The 19,354-nt window shown below is 45.3% G+C and overlaps 1 protein-coding gene across 2 annotated transcripts in view; it reads left to right on the top strand.

Moving 5' to 3' along the window:
• The window catches only part of CNIH3 (cornichon family AMPA receptor auxiliary protein 3), a 128,922-nt gene that overhangs the window by 62,016 nt on the left and 47,552 nt on the right, over nucleotides 1-19,354 (top strand). For both annotated transcript variants that reach the window (XM_019549541.1, XM_019549542.1), the window contains 2 exons: nucleotides 4,400-4,468; nucleotides 7,355-7,402. In XM_019549541.1, coding sequence (XP_019405086.1) covers nucleotides 4,400-4,468; nucleotides 7,355-7,402 — 117 coding nt within the window. The remainder of the gene's footprint in view (nucleotides 1-4,399; nucleotides 4,469-7,354; nucleotides 7,403-19,354) is intronic.

Consider the following 19,354-nt stretch of genomic DNA (forward strand, 5'->3'; position numbering starts at 1 on the left):
GTCACCCATGATGACCACGTCCTTTGACCTAACTACCTCTGTGAGCTGACTTAAGAATTCCCAATCTAGCTCTTCCTCTTGGTTGGGTGGTCTGTAGTAGACCCCCACCATTAAGTCCCTTTCCCTTCAACCTCCTTGTATTCTAACCCAGAGCACTTCAGTGTGCCCCTCCTCTGACCCAGCGCTACTCATTGAGGATGTGTATTTCTCCTTGACATAGAGATTCACACCCCCACCTTTCCTCCCTGTCCTATCCCTCCTGTACAGCTTATAGCCCTTGATATTCACTGCCTAGTCATGTGTTGGGTCCCACCACATTTTGGTGAACCCCACTATGTCTGGGTTGGTGTTAGCTAACAGGAGGGTAAGTTCCTCCTGCTTGTTCCCCATACTACGAGCATTAATGTAAAGGCATTTGAGGCCTCCTGAAGATGTATGCACTGGCCCCCTAATCTCAGTACTACCCGGGCCCCTGTTGCTTACCTGGGTATTTGTTATGCTTGTCATCGGTCTAGGTTGGGCTGTTCCTGTGGGTGACGCTTGGTTTAGTGGTCCAAGGCTTCCTCCGCCCTCATTTTCCCCTCTCCCTGACAAGCCTAGTTTAAAGCCCGCCGGAGGGGATCAGCCAACCTAGAAGAGAAAACACACTTACCTTTGGGGGAAAGGTGAAGCCCATCCCACACAAGCATGTATCTCATCCTGATGTGCAGGTCATTGTCCAGAAAGCCGAAGCCCACCTCGACACCATTCCCTCCTAAAGCATGGCTCCCTCCTGAAGCCACAAGTTGACCTCTCTGATGCAGGTCTCATGTCATCTTCTACGTTCGCTCACTGGTAGGACAGAAGAGAATACCACCTGTGCCCCTATCTCCTTCAGCATGCCCCCCAGAGTGTGGTAGTCGATCATCAGGTGATCAGGGCTTCTCCTGGCCGCATCATTAGTGCCTACATGGATAAAGACCATGGGCTAGTAATTGGTGGGCCGGATCATGGCTTAGATCATCCCTGTCACATCCTGAATCTTTGCTCCGGGCAGGCACTAGACCTCACATGTCAAGGGGTCCTGGTGACAGATAGGACCCTCTGTACCTCTCAGAATGGAGTTACCTATGATGATCACTCAACATTTCCTCCTCTGGGTCTGCTTAGCACCTTCAGCCTGTGGAGAGTGTGGAGTTGCCTCCTCTCCTTCCTTCTCCTGCAGTGTTACCAGGGCCTCATGCCTGTTCTCCAGACAGACTGGAGGAACTGGTACCGCTTTGCTGCGAGCAGCCCTGGCTCTGGAGGGGACAATCTGCCACTCTGCTGTGGAGGGCACCTCCCAGGGTGCTTCTTCCTTGGATGCATGGCCCTGCAGGGAGAGAAAATACCCATCAATTTCATCCTCCACCTCCCTGATTCACCTTGTCCTGCTAACCTCCTCCTGGAGCTCCCTCACCTGCACCTCCAGGGCCCTAAGATGGGCACCTGCAGGACAGGTGTGGGGGCCCCCAATCCTTGCCCGGGCAGGGGCCCTGGCAGCACTCCGCATCAACACCATTTTGTAAGTTGCTATTTGTTTATAATTTTGTGTGGTGCCTCTGCCCTATCCTTGCTGGAGTCTCCCTCTTGGCCCTTCCTGCTCGCCCGCTGGTGCAAACGCCGGTGTGCTCTGTTCACGCGGCATGGCTCAGGAACATGGCTCCCTACCGGCTCAACTAAAAGGGATCCGGGGGGCTTCCAGCTATACTGGCTCCCTCTGCCCCACTTACCTTTGGGGGATCAGCTGTCGCTTCCCCTGCTGCTGGCTCTGCTGTTGTGTCCGCCTCAGGTAAAGGGGCACACATGTGCCCAGTTCCCTCCCCTCCTCCTGGCGCCTGAGTAGCTGGGGCTACGTCAAACCATGGCTTTTAAATGCTGTGGTTTGAATTTCCCGTGCCTGCCCCAACAGCCAATCAGGCACTCCGGTCTTCCCAGAGGGGCTCCCTAGCCTGGGGGGGACAGTCCCCCCCAGCCCTCCCCCTGTTTGCACACTCTGTTCACGTGGTGCAGCTTGGGAGCGTGGCTCCCTACCGGCTCAACTAAAAGGGATGCTTCACTGCAGAGCTAATTAGTCAACTGCAGTAAAGTGCATGTGTAGATACCCCTCCAGTGTAAGCATGAGAGCATTTACTTAGTGATGGAGGCTGCACAGTAGGCTGCACACTGGCTGGGCAGGTATATGGCTCTGCCCCCGTGTACCTGGGAGAATACAAACCAGGCAAAAAAGCATGAGGAGGACTATGGGGAGAAAAGATATGGGAGGTACCTCCTAGCTCCAGTAACTGAGTGGTTAAGACACTCACCCAGGAAGCCAGAGACCTGCTTTCTAGATCCTCCGTGGTTGAGAGAGCCTGTAATTCTGACTTCCCATTCCAGTACTCTAGCCAGCATGACATAATCCAGGCCCTTCTCCAGCCCTCCTTGTGAGCCTGAGCCACTGTCCCTTGCATTTAATAGTCATTGGATAAAATAGATGAAGGACAGTGGGGAAGTTTCTACCTGAGCAGGAACAAGGCTCTAGGTCTATTCCAGGCCAGTATCCAGCCACCCACCCTCGTTTTTGTGGTTTTCCTCCTTATACTATATAGCTCCCTCTTCTAGTTGCCAAAGGGGAGAGGGCTAGAGAAATGACCGGATAACAGCTGATCGGTAGCCCAGTGGCTATAATATTGTACTGGAAGTAGGTTCAAACTTGCTGTAATGAGGGAGTCCTAGAACCTGGATCTTTCACTTCCTGAGCAACTGCCCATCTACTCACTGGCTTTGAAGAGCTTTGATAAGGAATGCAGCTGCCCTAATCACTTAGTTATTAGGCTAAAACGAGGAGAGCACCTTTCCTTAGTTTTCACCTGACTACAATTTTGGAACTTACAGGGCATGTCTACACGTGCAATGAATGCGGCTGAATAAACTCTGGCACAGTTTGCACTGAAATTATTGCTCCTGGGTGCCACGTTTGCACATATACCTGGGACCACAGCATGTGGAGCCACAGTGGAGTAGCCCCAGCTGGCAGGGGGCTCTGGGGGTCAGCCTGCCCACCCAGGGCTGCTCCACCCTGGCTCCACGTGCTTCGGAGTGTCTGGCTGGGGCACAAAGGTGCTTAAGTGTGCACCTAGCTAGCAGGCAGCCCCTGCACTAAAGCACCTTCATGCCCCAGCAAGCCCTGCCAGCATCTATGCTTTCTTTGTGGCAAGTAAATAACTCTGCTGTAGGATAGTATTTGTGTCTAGCAGTACTATCCTACATCAGAGTTAATTAGTTTACTCTGTCGTAATAGCACCACAGTAAACATCTTATTTGGTGCACCCACACTCAAGTAAGCAGGTACAGATTCATGTAGTTGCCTGACCAGAGTACAGGTTTAAAAGTTTATTTCAAATTTCTCCATGGAATTTTCTGAATTTATCATTAAAACTTTTTATTTTGTTTTAATTTTCAAAAATTGGAAACATTTTTGAAGTTTTCAAGTCTTGAGTTTTAGGATTATTTATTTATTTTTTTTATATATATTTAATCCCCTTTCTCTTTTATTCCAGGTTTTTCAGATGAACAGTAAAGGATAGGGGAGAGAGAGAGAAAAAAACAAAACTGAAAAATTAAAACCCCAAATATTTTCAAAATCCAAAATGAAACTCAACAATTGGTAAATTCTGAAGGAGAACACATTTTTTTGTTGAAGTTTTTGTTTTGTCTGAAAAAGCTTTTTTCTCCCTGTAACTAAAGGAAAAGTGTAACCAGCTCCAATGTTATATGAAAAATTTCTGCCTTTGTGGAAGGCCTCTATTTGACTGTGGGTATATGGACTAGGTAGCCTAACAGGATTTTCTTATTTCTAATTATATGATTCTGGTAAATTGCAAGTTGTGTTAACACCTTGATGTTCCAATAGTGGGGAAAAAAAAATCAACATCTCCAATTAAAATCTTACTAGCACTTTCTCTCAATTTTAGAACTATTTGCTGCATTTACTTATATTAAAATGAATTAATTTCTGCAGTCTGATCCCTCCAATAACTGTCCGTGTTTACTGAAGGACTGTCCCACTGAGGTAGTGGTCAAAAAATTTGTCCATTGTGGCATGACTTGTTGTTTGTATAATGTTCTTGTAGATTACGTTTGTTTCATGATATACATATATATCGTACATAATATGATTATATACATGTGATATACACACTGTTTTGTGTAATTTTACTGAACATATATTTGTTCAGAAAGATGATACAAAACAAAGGTGCAAATTCATTAATTAAGTTGAGAAGAATTGCAACCCAAGCAGGTCAGAATGGGACTTATTAACTGTTATAAAGGAAAATATAGATGTTTTCTCAAATTTCTGCTTTTGTTAAAATGTTTGAAAATTATTTTCTTGCAGATAATCGCCTTTGATGAGTTAAGGACAGACTTCAAAAGCCCTATAGATCAGTGCAACCCTGCTCATGCAGTGAGTACACCTTTTAAGTTAACTAATCATTAGCTACTGAATGGAAGAAGATACACTGAGCAATCGACAAACATAAGTTTGGAAATGTACATACAAGTCTATAATACATGTGTTGCAGTTTTTAAGAGAAAATACTACTCTTGATTTAGAATTTCATCTTAGTCTGATAAAGTAACATGCAGCATCTTTATGGAAAGAGTTTCTTTTCCTGCTGAAGGTGCCACAACGGCACTTCAGAATCTTAGAAACTGAAGCTGTAATGGGGTAGGTAGGGTTTTCACACACCTCTCCATTCAGAGACATTTATTTCTCCCTTTAAAATCCTTTTCTTGTACTCAAGCAGTGGAATGGCTCCTTTATCCAAGACTGACTCACTTCCTATGTACTAAATTGCTTTGATTATCTGTGATGAGAGACTCAGTCATACTTGTGCCTAGAGGCAGAGGTCCAAGGGTACATCTATACTGATGTTGAGGTTTGCTCTCAACCAGCCCAAGTCATTCAGATGCTTTTTCCTATTTTTATCTTACCTCATATCATGCACCACAGCTATTCATGTTGCTTTATGTGAAGCAGAGCTGTTCTAAGAATCAGCCTTGTTTTTGTGTCTGGGCTTATCTCTGCTTAACAGGCTGTAGAGAGAGAATTTAGGATGCAGAAGAATCAGCAGTCAGGAACAGAGATCCGAGACACAGAGAGATTAGACGAGAAAACTGAGAGCAGTAGACAGAGTTCATCTGACTCTTATGCTGATACCTAAACCAAAAGATCCTGTATTCCGTTTCAGAAAACCAGCCCTACTCAGTCTGTTTTGAGAACAGGATCCATGTTGGCCTTACATCCACTTCCCGCTAAAGCCAGTGAAGTTTTGTCCAGGTTGACAGCCAGCTGCATGAATCTTCTTTGGAAGAGAGGTGTCATAGAAGGACATATCGTTTTTCTTGTACCTACTGCTCTCCAAGTTGAAACTTTTTTTTTTTTTTTTGACAAAATGATTAAATTTTATGTGTGGGATGAGAGAGGTTTTTTTGGGTGGAAGTGCAGGGAAATATCTTTTACCAACTAAAATCAAATTAAAACCATTGGATTAACCACTGAAGGCAGAGAGAGTTGCCTTCACACATTGTTTCATTTCATTATTTGCTTAAGAAAGATTGCTGTAAAGGTGCCTTTTGCCACACCTACAGGAAAAGATTAGTGTCCCTCAGGAGAGCCACTGTTCTAATTTACTGTTAAGAGGAAGTGTATTTGCTCCTCCTTTCAGATGGCTCCTTCTTCCTGAGTGCAGTGCACTAGATTTTATTCTGTGCTGAACCATGGTAAATGAAGAAAAATTCCTAAGAGTACAGTAAAAATACTTCAGATCTGTTTTGATGTAGCCAGGATCAGAATCTAACTTTGGTGATTTTAGTCTTGTATCTAGTTACAGCGGAAAGTGGTTTTGCTCATTAATTTCACACCTATGAGTCTTTTAAAAGGAAACCTGTGTAAGTTTTTTGCTTTATTTTCTTTCTGTATGCTGGGTCTGGTGTATCCTGCTGTAACACTCAAGTGCAGGATCTTTCAATATGTATATGCATTAAACTGGGAACATTCTAGGACATTATAAATACAGAAATATATTGAAAGATTGTGCATTTGAGTGTTACAGTAGGATACACCAGACCCAGCATACAGAAAGAAAATAAAAACAAAAACTTAAATAGGTTTTCTTTTAAAAGACTCATAGGTGTGAAATATATAAATGAAAAATGTAATGTATTTAATTGAAAACATTTTAGGACATTACAAATACACTCTAAGGCCATGTCCGCATGAGTGCGTGTGTGCATTTTGTGGTGCCTTAAAGGCTTCTGCGGTGCCACAAAACGCATTCCATGCTTGTGATTTGGTCCTGGAGCCAAGTTTAGATACTGGGAGATCCTGGGAACCATTGAAAAAAAGTGGGCTGGCACACATGGCAGCAACATGCATCGCCTGAAACTGGAGTCTGCCTTCCAGAACCATGCTTCAGCTGCTGTCCACATGCCTGAATCACTGCTGCTAGAGCTCTGGGAGGTCCCCAGGACCCCAGGCAAGGATGCCCAGCCCAGCCCAGGTGCTGGCCCTAGCCTCCCCTACCTCACCTGGGACACCTTGTTGCAGGCCGGAGTGCCTGTGCAGGGGCATTCCCCAGGGATACTAGCAGTGGCAAAATATGTGCTGCTACTGTGTGTCCCTGGGGAAATGCCTGTACATGCTCATTTGGACGTGCCCTCCTTAGCCTGATTGCTAACACATGCTAGTTTTATAGAAGTGCTTATGTTATACAGATCTGCATTTGTTCTTCATGTGGAAGCACTCCTGAAGTCAGTGTGAATCTGAAAGTTTGGTCCTTGTTTTTTCTGGAGCAGTTCAGTTCTAGTTTAGGTGTGGACAAAAATTAGTTTTAAAATGTTAGCAATGTGAGTGAACTTCACAGCTTAGTTTGGTCTCTGGAAGATTTTCTCATCTGAAATTTGGGGTAATAATTACTTAACTCAAAAGGATGTTGAGATCCTTTACTCTCTAGTATTCTTGTGTGACAAGGTGTTTGGCAGAATTTGCAGATTCATTGGAATCTGACAGGACTGCAATCTGAGAGCTTCTGCTATGGCCTTGAACTTTTGACCTCTGGGCTTCCAGCATCCCAGTGTCTACACCACTGGGCAGGGTATGTTAAGATAATTTACAAAAATCACAGTTATAGCTGTAAATAAGAGAGAAATATTTCTGACCCAAATGCAATGCTTGAGGCTTGTATTTAAGGTAGAGATGATTTTTGACCCCTTATATTAGCAATATCTTTTATTTCATTAATAACAGTATCTAACCTGCAATCCCTTTTCTCCTGCATTTTTTTTACAGCGAGAACGACTGAGAAATATTGAGCGCATCTGCTTTCTTCTGAGAAAGGTGAGCATGAATTAACATGGGATATTCATGGGAATTAAAGCTATCCTGTGGATGCTCTGGGTATAATCCATTTATCCTTCTCAGTGATCGTCCACTATCACCTATGAAAATTTGAGTCTTTAGGGCATGAACTAAAATTAAATGGCTCTTTGAATAACAAATTGAGGCTAATTAGAAGGGGCTGCCATCAGTTACGACTTCTTGACAAGAAATGAAAATTTTGGAACATGATCTTCAGTTAATTACCTGATTTTAAGGTGATGGATAGTTTTGGAGCTGTAAATGCATGATGCTTATGCTCTATACTGCCACTGAGATCTAAGACTTGTAACTGTTCTTTTCTAGATGGTCACTTACTAATTATTTGATTAAATGGAGCATTTTATTTTTACAAATTCAATATTTTTTTTTATTTTTTATTTTTTAATGGAATAAATTGGAAAGTTGGGATTACAGAAGCTGACTCTGTGATGATCCTAAGTGCCCTCAGATAATAAGGAAGAATCTTGCACAACTGAACCATTAATGGGGTAATTTAAAAGGGGAATTTTCAAAAACATTCAGTGTGGCCTGACCCTGTTCCCATTAAAGTCAAACCCCTTGATTTTACTGGATGCAAAGCTAAGTCAGCACTGAACATCTTTTAAAAACCCCACTGTAAAGAAGCAGACGTAAACTGTGATCATTATTGGGAATAGAATTGTTACTGTCAGGACCTAAAAAAAAAAAAAATCACAATTCTACCACATATTCTAAAGGAAGAATGACATCAACTTATTAACTATTAGATGCAGGCATGATCAATTTGAGCATATTTCTTTATCAAGTTTGGGTATATCCATACTGTTATTTAGGATCAACCTTGAGGTTGTCCTTAATCAGTTCATCCTTCCCCTATTCACTCTGTACCCTGTTTTAAAAGCAGTCTACATTGTGGTTTTTTTTTAGTTAAGTGTGGCATTAAGATGTCTACATGCCACAGAGAGGGGTAGGCTTGGATGCAAGTGATAGCGGGAGCTCACTGAGTTTATGGTCAGTGGGGATGGGATTGACTATAACCGTCAGTGGAGACATAGCCAAGATCATATTGGCTATTTATCTTATGTCTTTTCAAATCATTCTTCCTGTACAGATCAGAAGAAACAATCTGGATTTCCAGAAACGGTTTCAATAAATATATCTGTGTACATTTATTCTAGAATTCAGTGCAGCATCACAGCATTCTGTCCTTAGTAGTTTGCATTCAACTATTCAGGCTGGAAAATAGGGTAACCATCTTTAATAGGTTATAAACTATGTCTAAATACTGCAGGCCTAGTCCATTCCTATTGTAACTGGGAGAAATCTGTAGAGGTAGTTGAAGAGTAAACTTGGTTCAGCAGCCAGTTTATGTCCTAAAATAACTTGATACAACCCCTATCAACTAGGAGTTGGGCATGTATTTGAGGACAGAATTTGATCCAGGCCTTTCTTATGTAGTTCACTGAAGTACTGTAGATGGATGCTTAATTCAGGAGCAGATAAGTAGAGGAAATGGTAATGGGGCTTGACTCTTCTACATTTATAATCTCAAAGTAATCTGCTCCAAAATTTCAGGTTCCTGTGTACTATTGTCAATCTCTATAGAATCTGTGCACATAAATTTCTCCTGTAATCCCAGAGTAACAGGAAGTTTCTGCTAAAATAATCAACAGTGAAATAGTAAACAATATTGACTGGTGATAGCATGCAGTCTTGTGCAGAATGGCCTTGAGACAGAAGAACTGTGATTAAAAGTATATAGACTAGATTCAACTGAAACTGGTGGGGCCTTTTGAGAAGTGCTGGTGTTTTCATTATTACTGAGCACATCTACATGAGATGCTTGTGCCCATTAGTCTAATAGCACTGAGCAATAGTGTGGTGGTTCAAAACAATGCTAATAGCCTACTGTGTGGTGTTATTAGGCTAATGTACAGTAAGCATCACAAAATAACTGTGCTCTGGTGCTACTGCGCAGTCACTTTAGTTACTGCACATTTAGTTTAGTATTCACTTAATAAAGTACTAACTAAATGTGCAGTACTTAAGGTGTATTAATGAATGTGTAGATGTACCCACTGTGTACTGGGTCATTCTGATCATAAGGTGTAACTGTGTTATATACTATTCATGTTGGGGATCCCTGATCTATAAAATGCTTTTGTCAAATGAATCGTAACTTGATTCATACTTGTTTAAATTAGACATGGGAGGCAAAATTCCTGGCTGTAAAGAAGTGTGTTTTAAGCACTCACTTAACAAGGGCTTGGTATTACACACCTGGAAAGCAGGGAAGATATTTATTTGTGTAATTGAAAAGACCTAAAAAGATTTAATAGCTTTTCAGGTAACTATTTTGCTGACTCAGCAGCTAGCTACTTTCAAGCTGTGTCCCAGTTTCTATGACAAAGCAACAGGTGAGTGGTAAATGTATTAATATATGCAAGTCCTTTGGGATGCCTTACCCACATCAGTGTTTAATTTTTATTGAGCCTAAGCTTCATTGCTAGCAGCATTCTGGTGCCTTTAGGCTAATTACTGATACTGCATGCACCAGGGATTGGGTTACTTCTGATTCACTTAAATTGTTTGTTAATGCAGCCTTTCCTCCAGAGTTCTTTGGGGACACATTTATTTTAATTGGGATATGCCATACAGGAAGAAGAGATGGAATAACTACAGAGATTTGCAATCTTTTCAAGTCCAACAATCACAAATAGTAGCTTTTGTCTACCACAGCAGTTCTGGAGCATTTGTAGAGCGGAGCTATGGGGAGGCAATTAAAATACAGAGAATGTGTTGCATGGACATAAGAAAATGTAAGGATGAAGCAGTTTTCAGTGAACTCTAAAGATGACCTGTTTATTATAATATTGTTCTCACTGTATTTTTTGGGTAATTAACCTCACTATGTTTATTTCTCTAAAATGGGAAGTGCTAACATACCTGTTTCACAAAGTATTAGGATTGACTAATATTGCAGATTACTTTGAAAAACAATGGCAGCATCTACACATGTGCTTAACTGTGGACTAGACTAATTAGTTGCTGAGTAAAGCATCACCATCTACAAGTGACATTATTAGCCTGCAGCAAACTAATTAATGCTGACATAAGATAGTACTGTCCTTGACTGTACTGTCTTACAGTGGACTATCCTGTACTATCCATGACAGTACTATCTTACAGTGGGGTAATTAATTGCAATTAAACACACATGTAGACACTGGCTTTGGGCATCAATTCCATCCAGTCAAACCAGCCTACTGGGGGCCAGACTTCTGCCTGCTGCCTAGCCACATAGCTCTGCACTTGCAGTACCCTCGTGCCCCAGCCAGGGTTGTGGGAAGCTTCAGGTGGTGATTTGATTTGGCGGAGATTCAGCCTGATTTGGTGAATCTGAATTGAATCAGGGGACTAATTTAAAGGTTCAAATTGATTCAAAGGTCTCCGAATCTTCGGCAAAGATTCAGAGAGCTTTGATGATTTGGACAAAATCCCTGGTGGCTGCAGCAGGGAGCTGCAGCCACTCCGAGCTGCTAAGTATTAGGGGCAGGGAGGGAGGGCTGGGGGAGGGGACAATGGGGGGAGCCCTGCCAGCCCCCTGCCTGCTCCTGCTTACCAGGTGTTGCCAGGCAGTGGGGGGAATCCCCACTGCCCCATGCTGTATGGGGGGACTCTGTATGAACCCCCTGCCCTGCTCTCCCAGCCCCCACCTAGCTGCCCTGCTTGCTGGGGCTCTGGTCCTTTAAGAAATAAAAAGCCAAGAAAAGCCCTGGGACTCTCCAATCCTGGTGCAGCCTTAGGGCTTCGGGGACTCCCCAAATGACATCCCCAAACTTGAAATTCCATCCCATCCAACCTCACTCCCACATTGCAGTTACACTGTGGGCTCTTGTACACATGATGGTGGTTTAGTCCTCAGGGTTTTATTCTGTGCTTCCTAAATGAAATAGTGGGGTTCAATTAAAAACCCACCATTTAAAATTTTTCCATCATGTTACAGTGAGGGGCCCGATCCCGTTTTGTTTGTTTGGTTGGTTGGAGCTGGAGCCTGCCCACGGGTCAAGCAGCCCGTGAGCTGTGGTGGTCCCCAGTCCTTTCCACCACAGTGGTGGCGCCCCCAGGGGCCACCTGATCCAACTGTTTCCCAAGCCTACCTGAGAAGCAGCACCTGGTGGGCATCCAGTGGGTGGGCTCAGGGAACACTTGGATTGGTCTGGGTGCTGCCACTCAGCTGGGGCAGCATCTAGCCTACCAGCAGCCCACCTGGGTGCCTCAGGGGGCACCACTGTTGTAGACAGGACAGGAGCCCCCCCCACAGCTCAGGCATTGCTTGGCCATCCAGCACCTTGCCTCCCCAGCCATGGGAGAAGCAGGTAAGCTCTGCCAAAGCCCCTCCCCAAAAACGGATTGGGCCCCTTGCCACTTCTTCCTTCAGCAGCTGTTTGCTGAAAGCAGAAGCAGTGAGGGGTCTGATCCTTTCTCTGCAGAGTCTGCCACCTCTCCCATGGCTGGTGGGGGGGGGCGGGGCACAAGCTGATAGCTACAATGCATCATTGCAAACCAAGCTACATCCAGATATAAATGATGCAAACTATAACAATGCAAACTCATGTAAAACCTCCAAAACTGGTGATGTGCAATGCCATCAAGCCACACAAGTGACATTTTTATCATGTGTACATCATGACGTGAGTCATATGTACAAGTGCCCTATGTTTATATATGTGGCCAAGGATGGCAGAAAATAGAGCACGGTGACACCTTAGAGACTAATGCGGTTTTAGACAATACTCTTACCTGTTCAGGCAAAATACCAAATGCCTCTAAGAAGCACATATTTATTGCTTATTAATCCCCCTGGTTCTGGCCATCACACTCATGATGTTTGTCAGACATTCAAGGCTGGTTTAAAAACAGGACTTATTAGAAATGGGAAAGAAAGGCACTGCTCAGCTTTAGGTCTGAAGAAGTTGAAATGTATTCAGTGTGGTGGCTTATCATGATGTGAAAAAAGCACTGAGGGGCACTGAGCATGTTGGGTGCTACCATATATTTTGTTCAGAAGGGCTGTGTAGCAGGGTGGAGTCCCTGGGGGTGGCTGTGTTACCCCTAGGCTCCTTAACCATGCCAGTCTTGCCCTACAGGCACCCTCTCTTACCCACCACATCTTGTTGGATGAATTGATATAGGGAGGCTGCCCTTGATCTTTGGGTTTAGATACAGTCTGGCTAGATCTTACAGAACCCTGTGGTTCATAGACCCCTTGGCATCTGACGCTCTGGTGGATGGTTTCTGAGTCTCTCAGCCTTATGGGCTATATGTGTGGCTCCAACCACCCTTTTACCATCTGCAAGGCTTGGGGCATGGTACTGACATTGTCTTGCCTAGGCCTTGTTGTAATTCGGCCCCTTGTCACTGTGCCCCTCAGCACTGGGGTCTGTGTACCCCAAATGCTGCACCCTCACTGGCACCAGGGTCCCCACACTGTAGGGGGCCCCCCAGTGAGGCTGCCTCCTTCCCCAAATAGCTTCACCCAAACCACTAGTGTTATCAGACAGCAAACAAACAGCAATCAAACCTGAGCCCCAGGGCTATACAATAACACAAAGTTCAGGTCATGCTCTGCCCCTTTAAAAGAGTAAAACCTCTTCTCTAACACTGGGTGCCTGTAGGCAAGGGTACCTTATGGGCTCCTGGTGCCCCATTAGCTCTAAGGGTGGCATATCTGAGCTCTTCCTTCCTGAAGGCTCCTTCCCCTTTGGCTGCTGGCAGGGAACTGAGCTGCCTGGTCCCAGCCCTAGGGTTTATATGGGCCTAGGGCCCTGCCTCTTCTGGCCAGCTAACCAGGTGCAGCCAATTCCCTCATTAGCCAGTTGTCATGGCAGCCTGCACCTGGGCTCTTATCTGGTTCTTTGTGTTCCCTCCCCGCGCAATCTCTGCTCTAAGAGGAGCAGGCACCTTAGTGCCCTGCGATAGCCTGCTATAACTTATCTTTGTAATAAGTTCCAATGAGCATCTTGGCCTTTTGGCTATGATCAAGCATTTTTGTACTAAGGAGAGGGGTTTAGGGCTGGCTATGGCCATCCCTGTACTTGCTCGGTATTGCAGCACCTCCAGGCTTGATGTCAGTTCTCTGTGGAGGGAACACCGCCTCAATTTTTTAAGGAACATACTGGCATGCAGTAATGTATGCACGTGCTCCCATCAACATTTCAGGCAGGTGGGAGCATGGATCATGGCTGCATAGTGTGGTTGTTGTAGTGGGTATGAGAATTGGTTTAATTATAAAGGTGTGTTTTGGACTGTAAAGTGAACTATATTGGCCATGAGACAGGTGTGTAGGGGTGTTATGCATGTAGATATACAGATATAGATATTAGGGCTGTGCAAAGCTTCGACTTAATATTCGATTCAACAAATATTTGACATATTCAACCTTGAAAAGTGAAAGTCTGGTCGAATAGCTGTCGAATCGAATACCGGAAGTCGGATATTAACAGCACGGGCCGAATATTCAACAAGGGTTGAATATTCAACAAGGGTTAAATTGCCTATACTGGATTCTCTGTGGGGGGGAAAAAAAGGGAAAGTAAGGGGAGGGATGGGGAGAGGGGCACAGCAGCCACAACCTCTCCCACCGTAACTGCAACTAGCACAGCAGCACCCTCCACCCCTGTGTCACTGCCTACGCTGAGCCTTTCAGCTCCAGAAAAGCTGGCACTGGATCTGGATCTCAGTGCCCTGGCAAGGGAAGCTCTGGGGAAGGAGGGGGAATCAATCGAGTTTGTGCTCGACACCCCTCAGGTTTTTTCCTTTCAAGCCACGAGGCCTTTCCCAGAAAGCACTTCAGAAGGTGCCTCTGTACAGGTGAAGGCAAGCGGCTCAGCTGAGTCCGCTCTTCCTCTTGCTGTGCCTCTGACTGCTGAAGAGGGGGAGAGTTCAGCAGCATCCACAGATGCACCCACACCCCAGAGGGAAAGGCCTAGTACTAGCATGGTCTGGGATCATTATGAGCTGGCAGATGATCCCGTACTTGCTATCTGCATGCACTGCTGAGCCAGAATCAGCCGGGGCAAGGGAACAAAGTGCATGACCACCTCGGGGATGCTGATTCATCTCTGCAGGTACCACCCCTTTGCCACAGGAATGCCCCCCACTCGCTCCACAGCCCCCATCCCCCCACAGCAGAGGCAGGGCACCCTGGAACAATGTGGGCAAAAGGGACCAGTTGCAAATGCAAGCAAGGTCACCCAGACCACGGGGGAGATGCTTGCTCTGGATGGCCAGCCCTTCACCTTTGTTGAGCAGCCAGGGTTCAGGCATCTCCTGGCACTGCTGGCTCCATCCTACCTGGTGCCTGCACACACCACCTTCAGCAGGATGGTGGTACCCTCCCTATACGAAGCATGCAGGGAGCACTTGAGGGAGGAGCTGCACAAGGCAGGTCCGCAGGTGACCGTACACTTCACCTCGGACATCTGGAGCAGCCTGGGTGGAGATCATACATACCTCTCCCTCACAGGGCACTGGTGTGGCCAGTCAGGCTGTTGGTGGGCTCTCCTTCACGCCAAGGTGATGAATGAGTCCCACACAGCAGCAGAAATAAGGGGGGCCATGAACCACACGGTGCAGGGGTGGCTGGGCGTTGGGCAGGCTGAGCTCACCTGTGACTTCATGGTCACCGACAATGGGGCCAATATGGTCAAGGCAGTCCGTGATGCCCTCTTTGCTGGTATTCGCTGTGTGGCACACAAGTTGCATCTGATTGTGAGGGATGCCTTGGAGGGGGACAGGGCTGATGGCGCCAGCAACACCAGCAGGCTTGTTTCCAGATGCAGGAAGGTGGCAGGCTACTTCCGCTGGAGCATCAAGGGGGTAAGATGCTGCAGACAAACAAGCAGAGCTAAATGTCCTGCAGCACAGAATCATCCAGGACGTGGAGACTCGGTGGGACTCGACATACCTGATGCTTGAGAGGCCGGTGGAGCAGCAGAAGGCCGTCCATGAGCTGGCCTTGCTTGGGGAGATTGGGATCAGCGGCCCCCTGAACAAAGCTGAGTGGGATGCCATCTCCCAGATCTTGCTGGTCCTCAAGCCCTTCCTCGAGGCACTGAGACCCTCAGTGCTGCTGATGCCTTCCTCAGCCAGGTGGTCCCCATAGTGAAGGAGCTCCACGGCCAAATGGAGAGCTTCCTGGGGGCTGATGTTCCTGGCTGGGGCAGGCTGTTTTCACCAGATGTGCAGGCACTGGTGAGGTGGCTGAAGAAGGGTCTTAGATAAAGGTTTGAACCCTTGGGGTCCAACACAGTGCATATGCTGGCTGTCATCTGTGACCCAAGGGTGAAGGGCACCATATGTGGCAGTGAGACACAGTCACTGGAGGGAGGCACTTATTAAGAAAGTGACGGAGGCAGAACGGCAGAGGCAGGGGGAAGTGGGACAGGGGGATCCACTGCCTGAACCCAGCCCCCCATCCACAAGCCAGTCTTCCCCTCCACCACAGGTGCTGCCAATATGAGCTAAGGCCATGGCAAACATTAGGGGGTCCAGACCCACCAGGCCCCAGGATCAGGCAGACAGCCCTCACACCGTGGTGTCTGCCTACCTTGCCGAGCCTGTGGAGCCCCTGGACTGTGACCCCTTGGCTACTGGGCAACCCGCAGCCCGGTGTGGCTGGATCTTGCCACAGTTGCCAGGGAATACCTGTCCTGTCCACCGACCAGTGTGCCAAGCGAGATGGTGTTCAGCATGGCTGTGGATGTTGTAAACCCCACCGCACTTGCTTGGATCCTGGTTTGGTGGAGCAGCTGGTGCTCCTCAAGGTAAGCCTCCTGCTGCTGGGGGTCCCCAGGTGCCAGGTGCAGACGGAGCAAATGCCACCCTCCTTGCTCCATCTGGATCACGAGTTTTGTCTGTCAGCAGCGTAAGGTGCAGTTTCCCCCAAACCTGTGCACCTATCACCATGGAAGCTGGCTCCTCAGGGGCTGGCAAGCCTGCAGTTTTGAGCTCCTTGTGGCTTTCCACACCGAAGTCACAGGTTTTCTCTCAAGAATTTGGGGTGTTGTTTCTCTGAACCCCCTGAACCTATCTTGTTGAAAGTTGGCATGCTTTGTGGGCTCCTCAAGTGCTACAATTCCTGCAAGTTTCATCAAGATTAGACAAGAAATGCCAAAGTTATAGCCTGCTTCGACCTTCCCCATTATAGCCTATGGGGAAGTCGAAGCAGCTTGAATATTCGACTGAGCTTCGATCTCGAGTCGAAGCGCACCCACTTCAACTCGAAACAGACAGCAAATCAAAGCAGGACCCAGTTTAATATCTGACATGGCTGTCAAATCGAATATTACCTGCTCTGCACAGCTCTAATATATATATCACACACATATATAAAAATATATATTTGGAAAAATTCTTGGCCTTCTAGCTAAGAACAAGTATTTTTTGCATGGAGGGGATGGTGTCAGGTCTGGCTCTAGCTCTCCTGGTGCTGCCTAGGATTGCTGTACAGCCAGGCCTGTTTCCTTTGAAGAGAACACCTGCCTGCTTTTTTGGATTTTTTTTTTGGGTTTGTTTGTTTTGGTTTTTTTTGTTTTTTTGTTTTTTGTTTTTTTTAAAGGAACAAAAATGGTCCTATCAACATAATTGTCCTCTGTGGGGCATATCTTTTATAGTCAGGCTCAGTGTTGGCTGTATTTAATCAACTTCATAGCTGGCTTATTGAGCACATGCTGCTTCTGGCAGCAGTTTAATGATATTCAGTGTATTTAGTGAGGTTTCCTTGCATGCAAATGTAAGATGAGGGGCTTTTTCACCATGTTGATTGGGGGGGTAGGGGGAAAACACTTGTCTTGTATTCAAGTAAATGTGGTATTGTAGACAGGGCAGGTAATCTCAGGCATTTTTACTGCTATTCTGGGTTTTTTCTCTGTCTATATTGCATCCACCGAAATTGTGGAATTTCACCCCTTAGGAATGATGGGTTCAACAAAAGCAAATATAGGCAGAGCTAAAGTTAAGCTTAAACAGGGTCAGGGAGTCGGTTGCAAAGCTGGGAATAGAAACTATAATTCTGCCTTCAGTAGCACTATAAATCATTTTCAGTAGTGAATAAAAATGGGCCAGTTTCTAATTAGACAGACTGAAAAGGGAAAGTAAAACATTACAGAATTCATACAATGTAAGGGGAAATCTGTTTTACAGAACAGATTTTGCATTGTCTTCACTGTTGCAAACATCTGCCAAATTTATGACACACTGCACTCACTGTCTCTTGCTCTAACCACTAGTCAGCATTTCCTCTTTGCATCTTAGGGACATTTCTGTCATCACGGAGAAATACAGAATTATTGGCCAGACAGAATCAAGTAATTGGAAGCTGTAGAAGTAGGAGAACATGCTGCAGTATTTCACACTGCACAATATAAACTGCATTCTGAGTGTTGTTGAATTATTCCTGTGACAAAGACTACAATGTGGCACCATATGAATCTCTTCCATTGACAGCAGTTGAAACAAAGATGGAGTGTGCACACTTTGTCCACTCTCATTAGAATCCTAAGACTGCATTGTTGTTAATGGCTTCTCAATGCATGCTGTATTTCTTGGCATACCAAATGCATTTTTTCTTTCATATCTCATCAATAGCATGACACCACTGAGTCTGACTCACCATCTGGGCAGCAGGAAAACCTGCAGGAGACTCTTCCTGCTGTGTGATTGGTAGTATGGAATCTCATCAAGAAGCAATGTATATGAATTATGAGGAACAACCAATGCTTGTATAAACTGCACTGCAGCTATTTGGGCAATCACTCAATTTGCATTTTAATAGTTTGTTTCCCTATGAAACAATGCATAGAATAGAAACTCATACCCTAGCAGACAGAGCTGTACACGGAGTCAACACTGAACATGTAATTTACTTTTATCATCTCAGTGCTAGATTTTGTACTTGCTATTTAAACTATAACTTTGCAGCAAAATTATAATGGTTCTAACATGAGATGGGTTTAAATAAAGAAAAAATGGTTCTGATCATCCCCAGCATTAGGGAAAGTTCAGATCAAACTCTGAACTGCATGATCAACCCCTTTTTTCCATAATGGGACAAACTGAATTACTAGTTGTAAACACTTCAGAGAAGTTTGGCTACTTCTCTGAGCTTGATTGTTCGGACCCACCTCTTTATGGTGCTGATCCAAGAAAAATGTTGGCTCTGAAACCAAAACCACGCCTGGACTCATGTTTTGTTGCTAACCTGACACTTAGACCAATTTTATCCAAAGCTTCTTGGATGTGAGCCAATTTTTTTGTAATACATCGTCTATATGCATTTGGAATGAAACTTGGTGGGGGGTATGGGAGGAAAGTTCTGTGAATGAAGTGTCTTAGCAAAATACTGTAGTGCATGACTGAGAAGAACTACGCTTCTATATTATAAATATTTGCCGCTACTCCTACACATGAAGGAGTTTGAGGCACGAAGTTTAGATCTGTAGCCATGTCTACATGAGATGCCAGTTGCAGTCATTGCTGTGCAGTCATTTAGTACAAGTACTAAATAATTGCTTTGTACACAGAGTTACTGTGCAGTAGCATCACCAAATGGCTTTTAGGTGACACTGACAGTGCAATCACTTGTTACTACTGCGTAGTAGTGTTGTGTCACGCCTTCTGCCATGCAAAACTACTGTGCAGTAGTAACAAGTGACTGCAGTCAGCATCTGATGTAGACCCGGTCTGTTGGATCTAATTTTAGGTCTATCATAGTTTCTAGGGTCGGAAGGGACCTGAGTAGATCATCTAGTCCGACCCCCTGCTGTGGCAGGGAAGATTACTGGGGTCAAACGACGAAGGTGTACATCTAGCCTCCTCTTAAAGATCCCCAGGGTAGGAGCCTGCACCACTTCTCTTGGAAATTGGTTC

This window comes from Crocodylus porosus, unplaced genomic scaffold, assembly GCF_001723895.1.
Source record: "Crocodylus porosus isolate Cpor-Errol unplaced genomic scaffold, CroPor_comp1, whole genome shotgun sequence".
Classification (NCBI taxonomy): Eukaryota; Metazoa; Chordata; order Crocodylia; family Crocodylidae; genus Crocodylus; species Crocodylus porosus.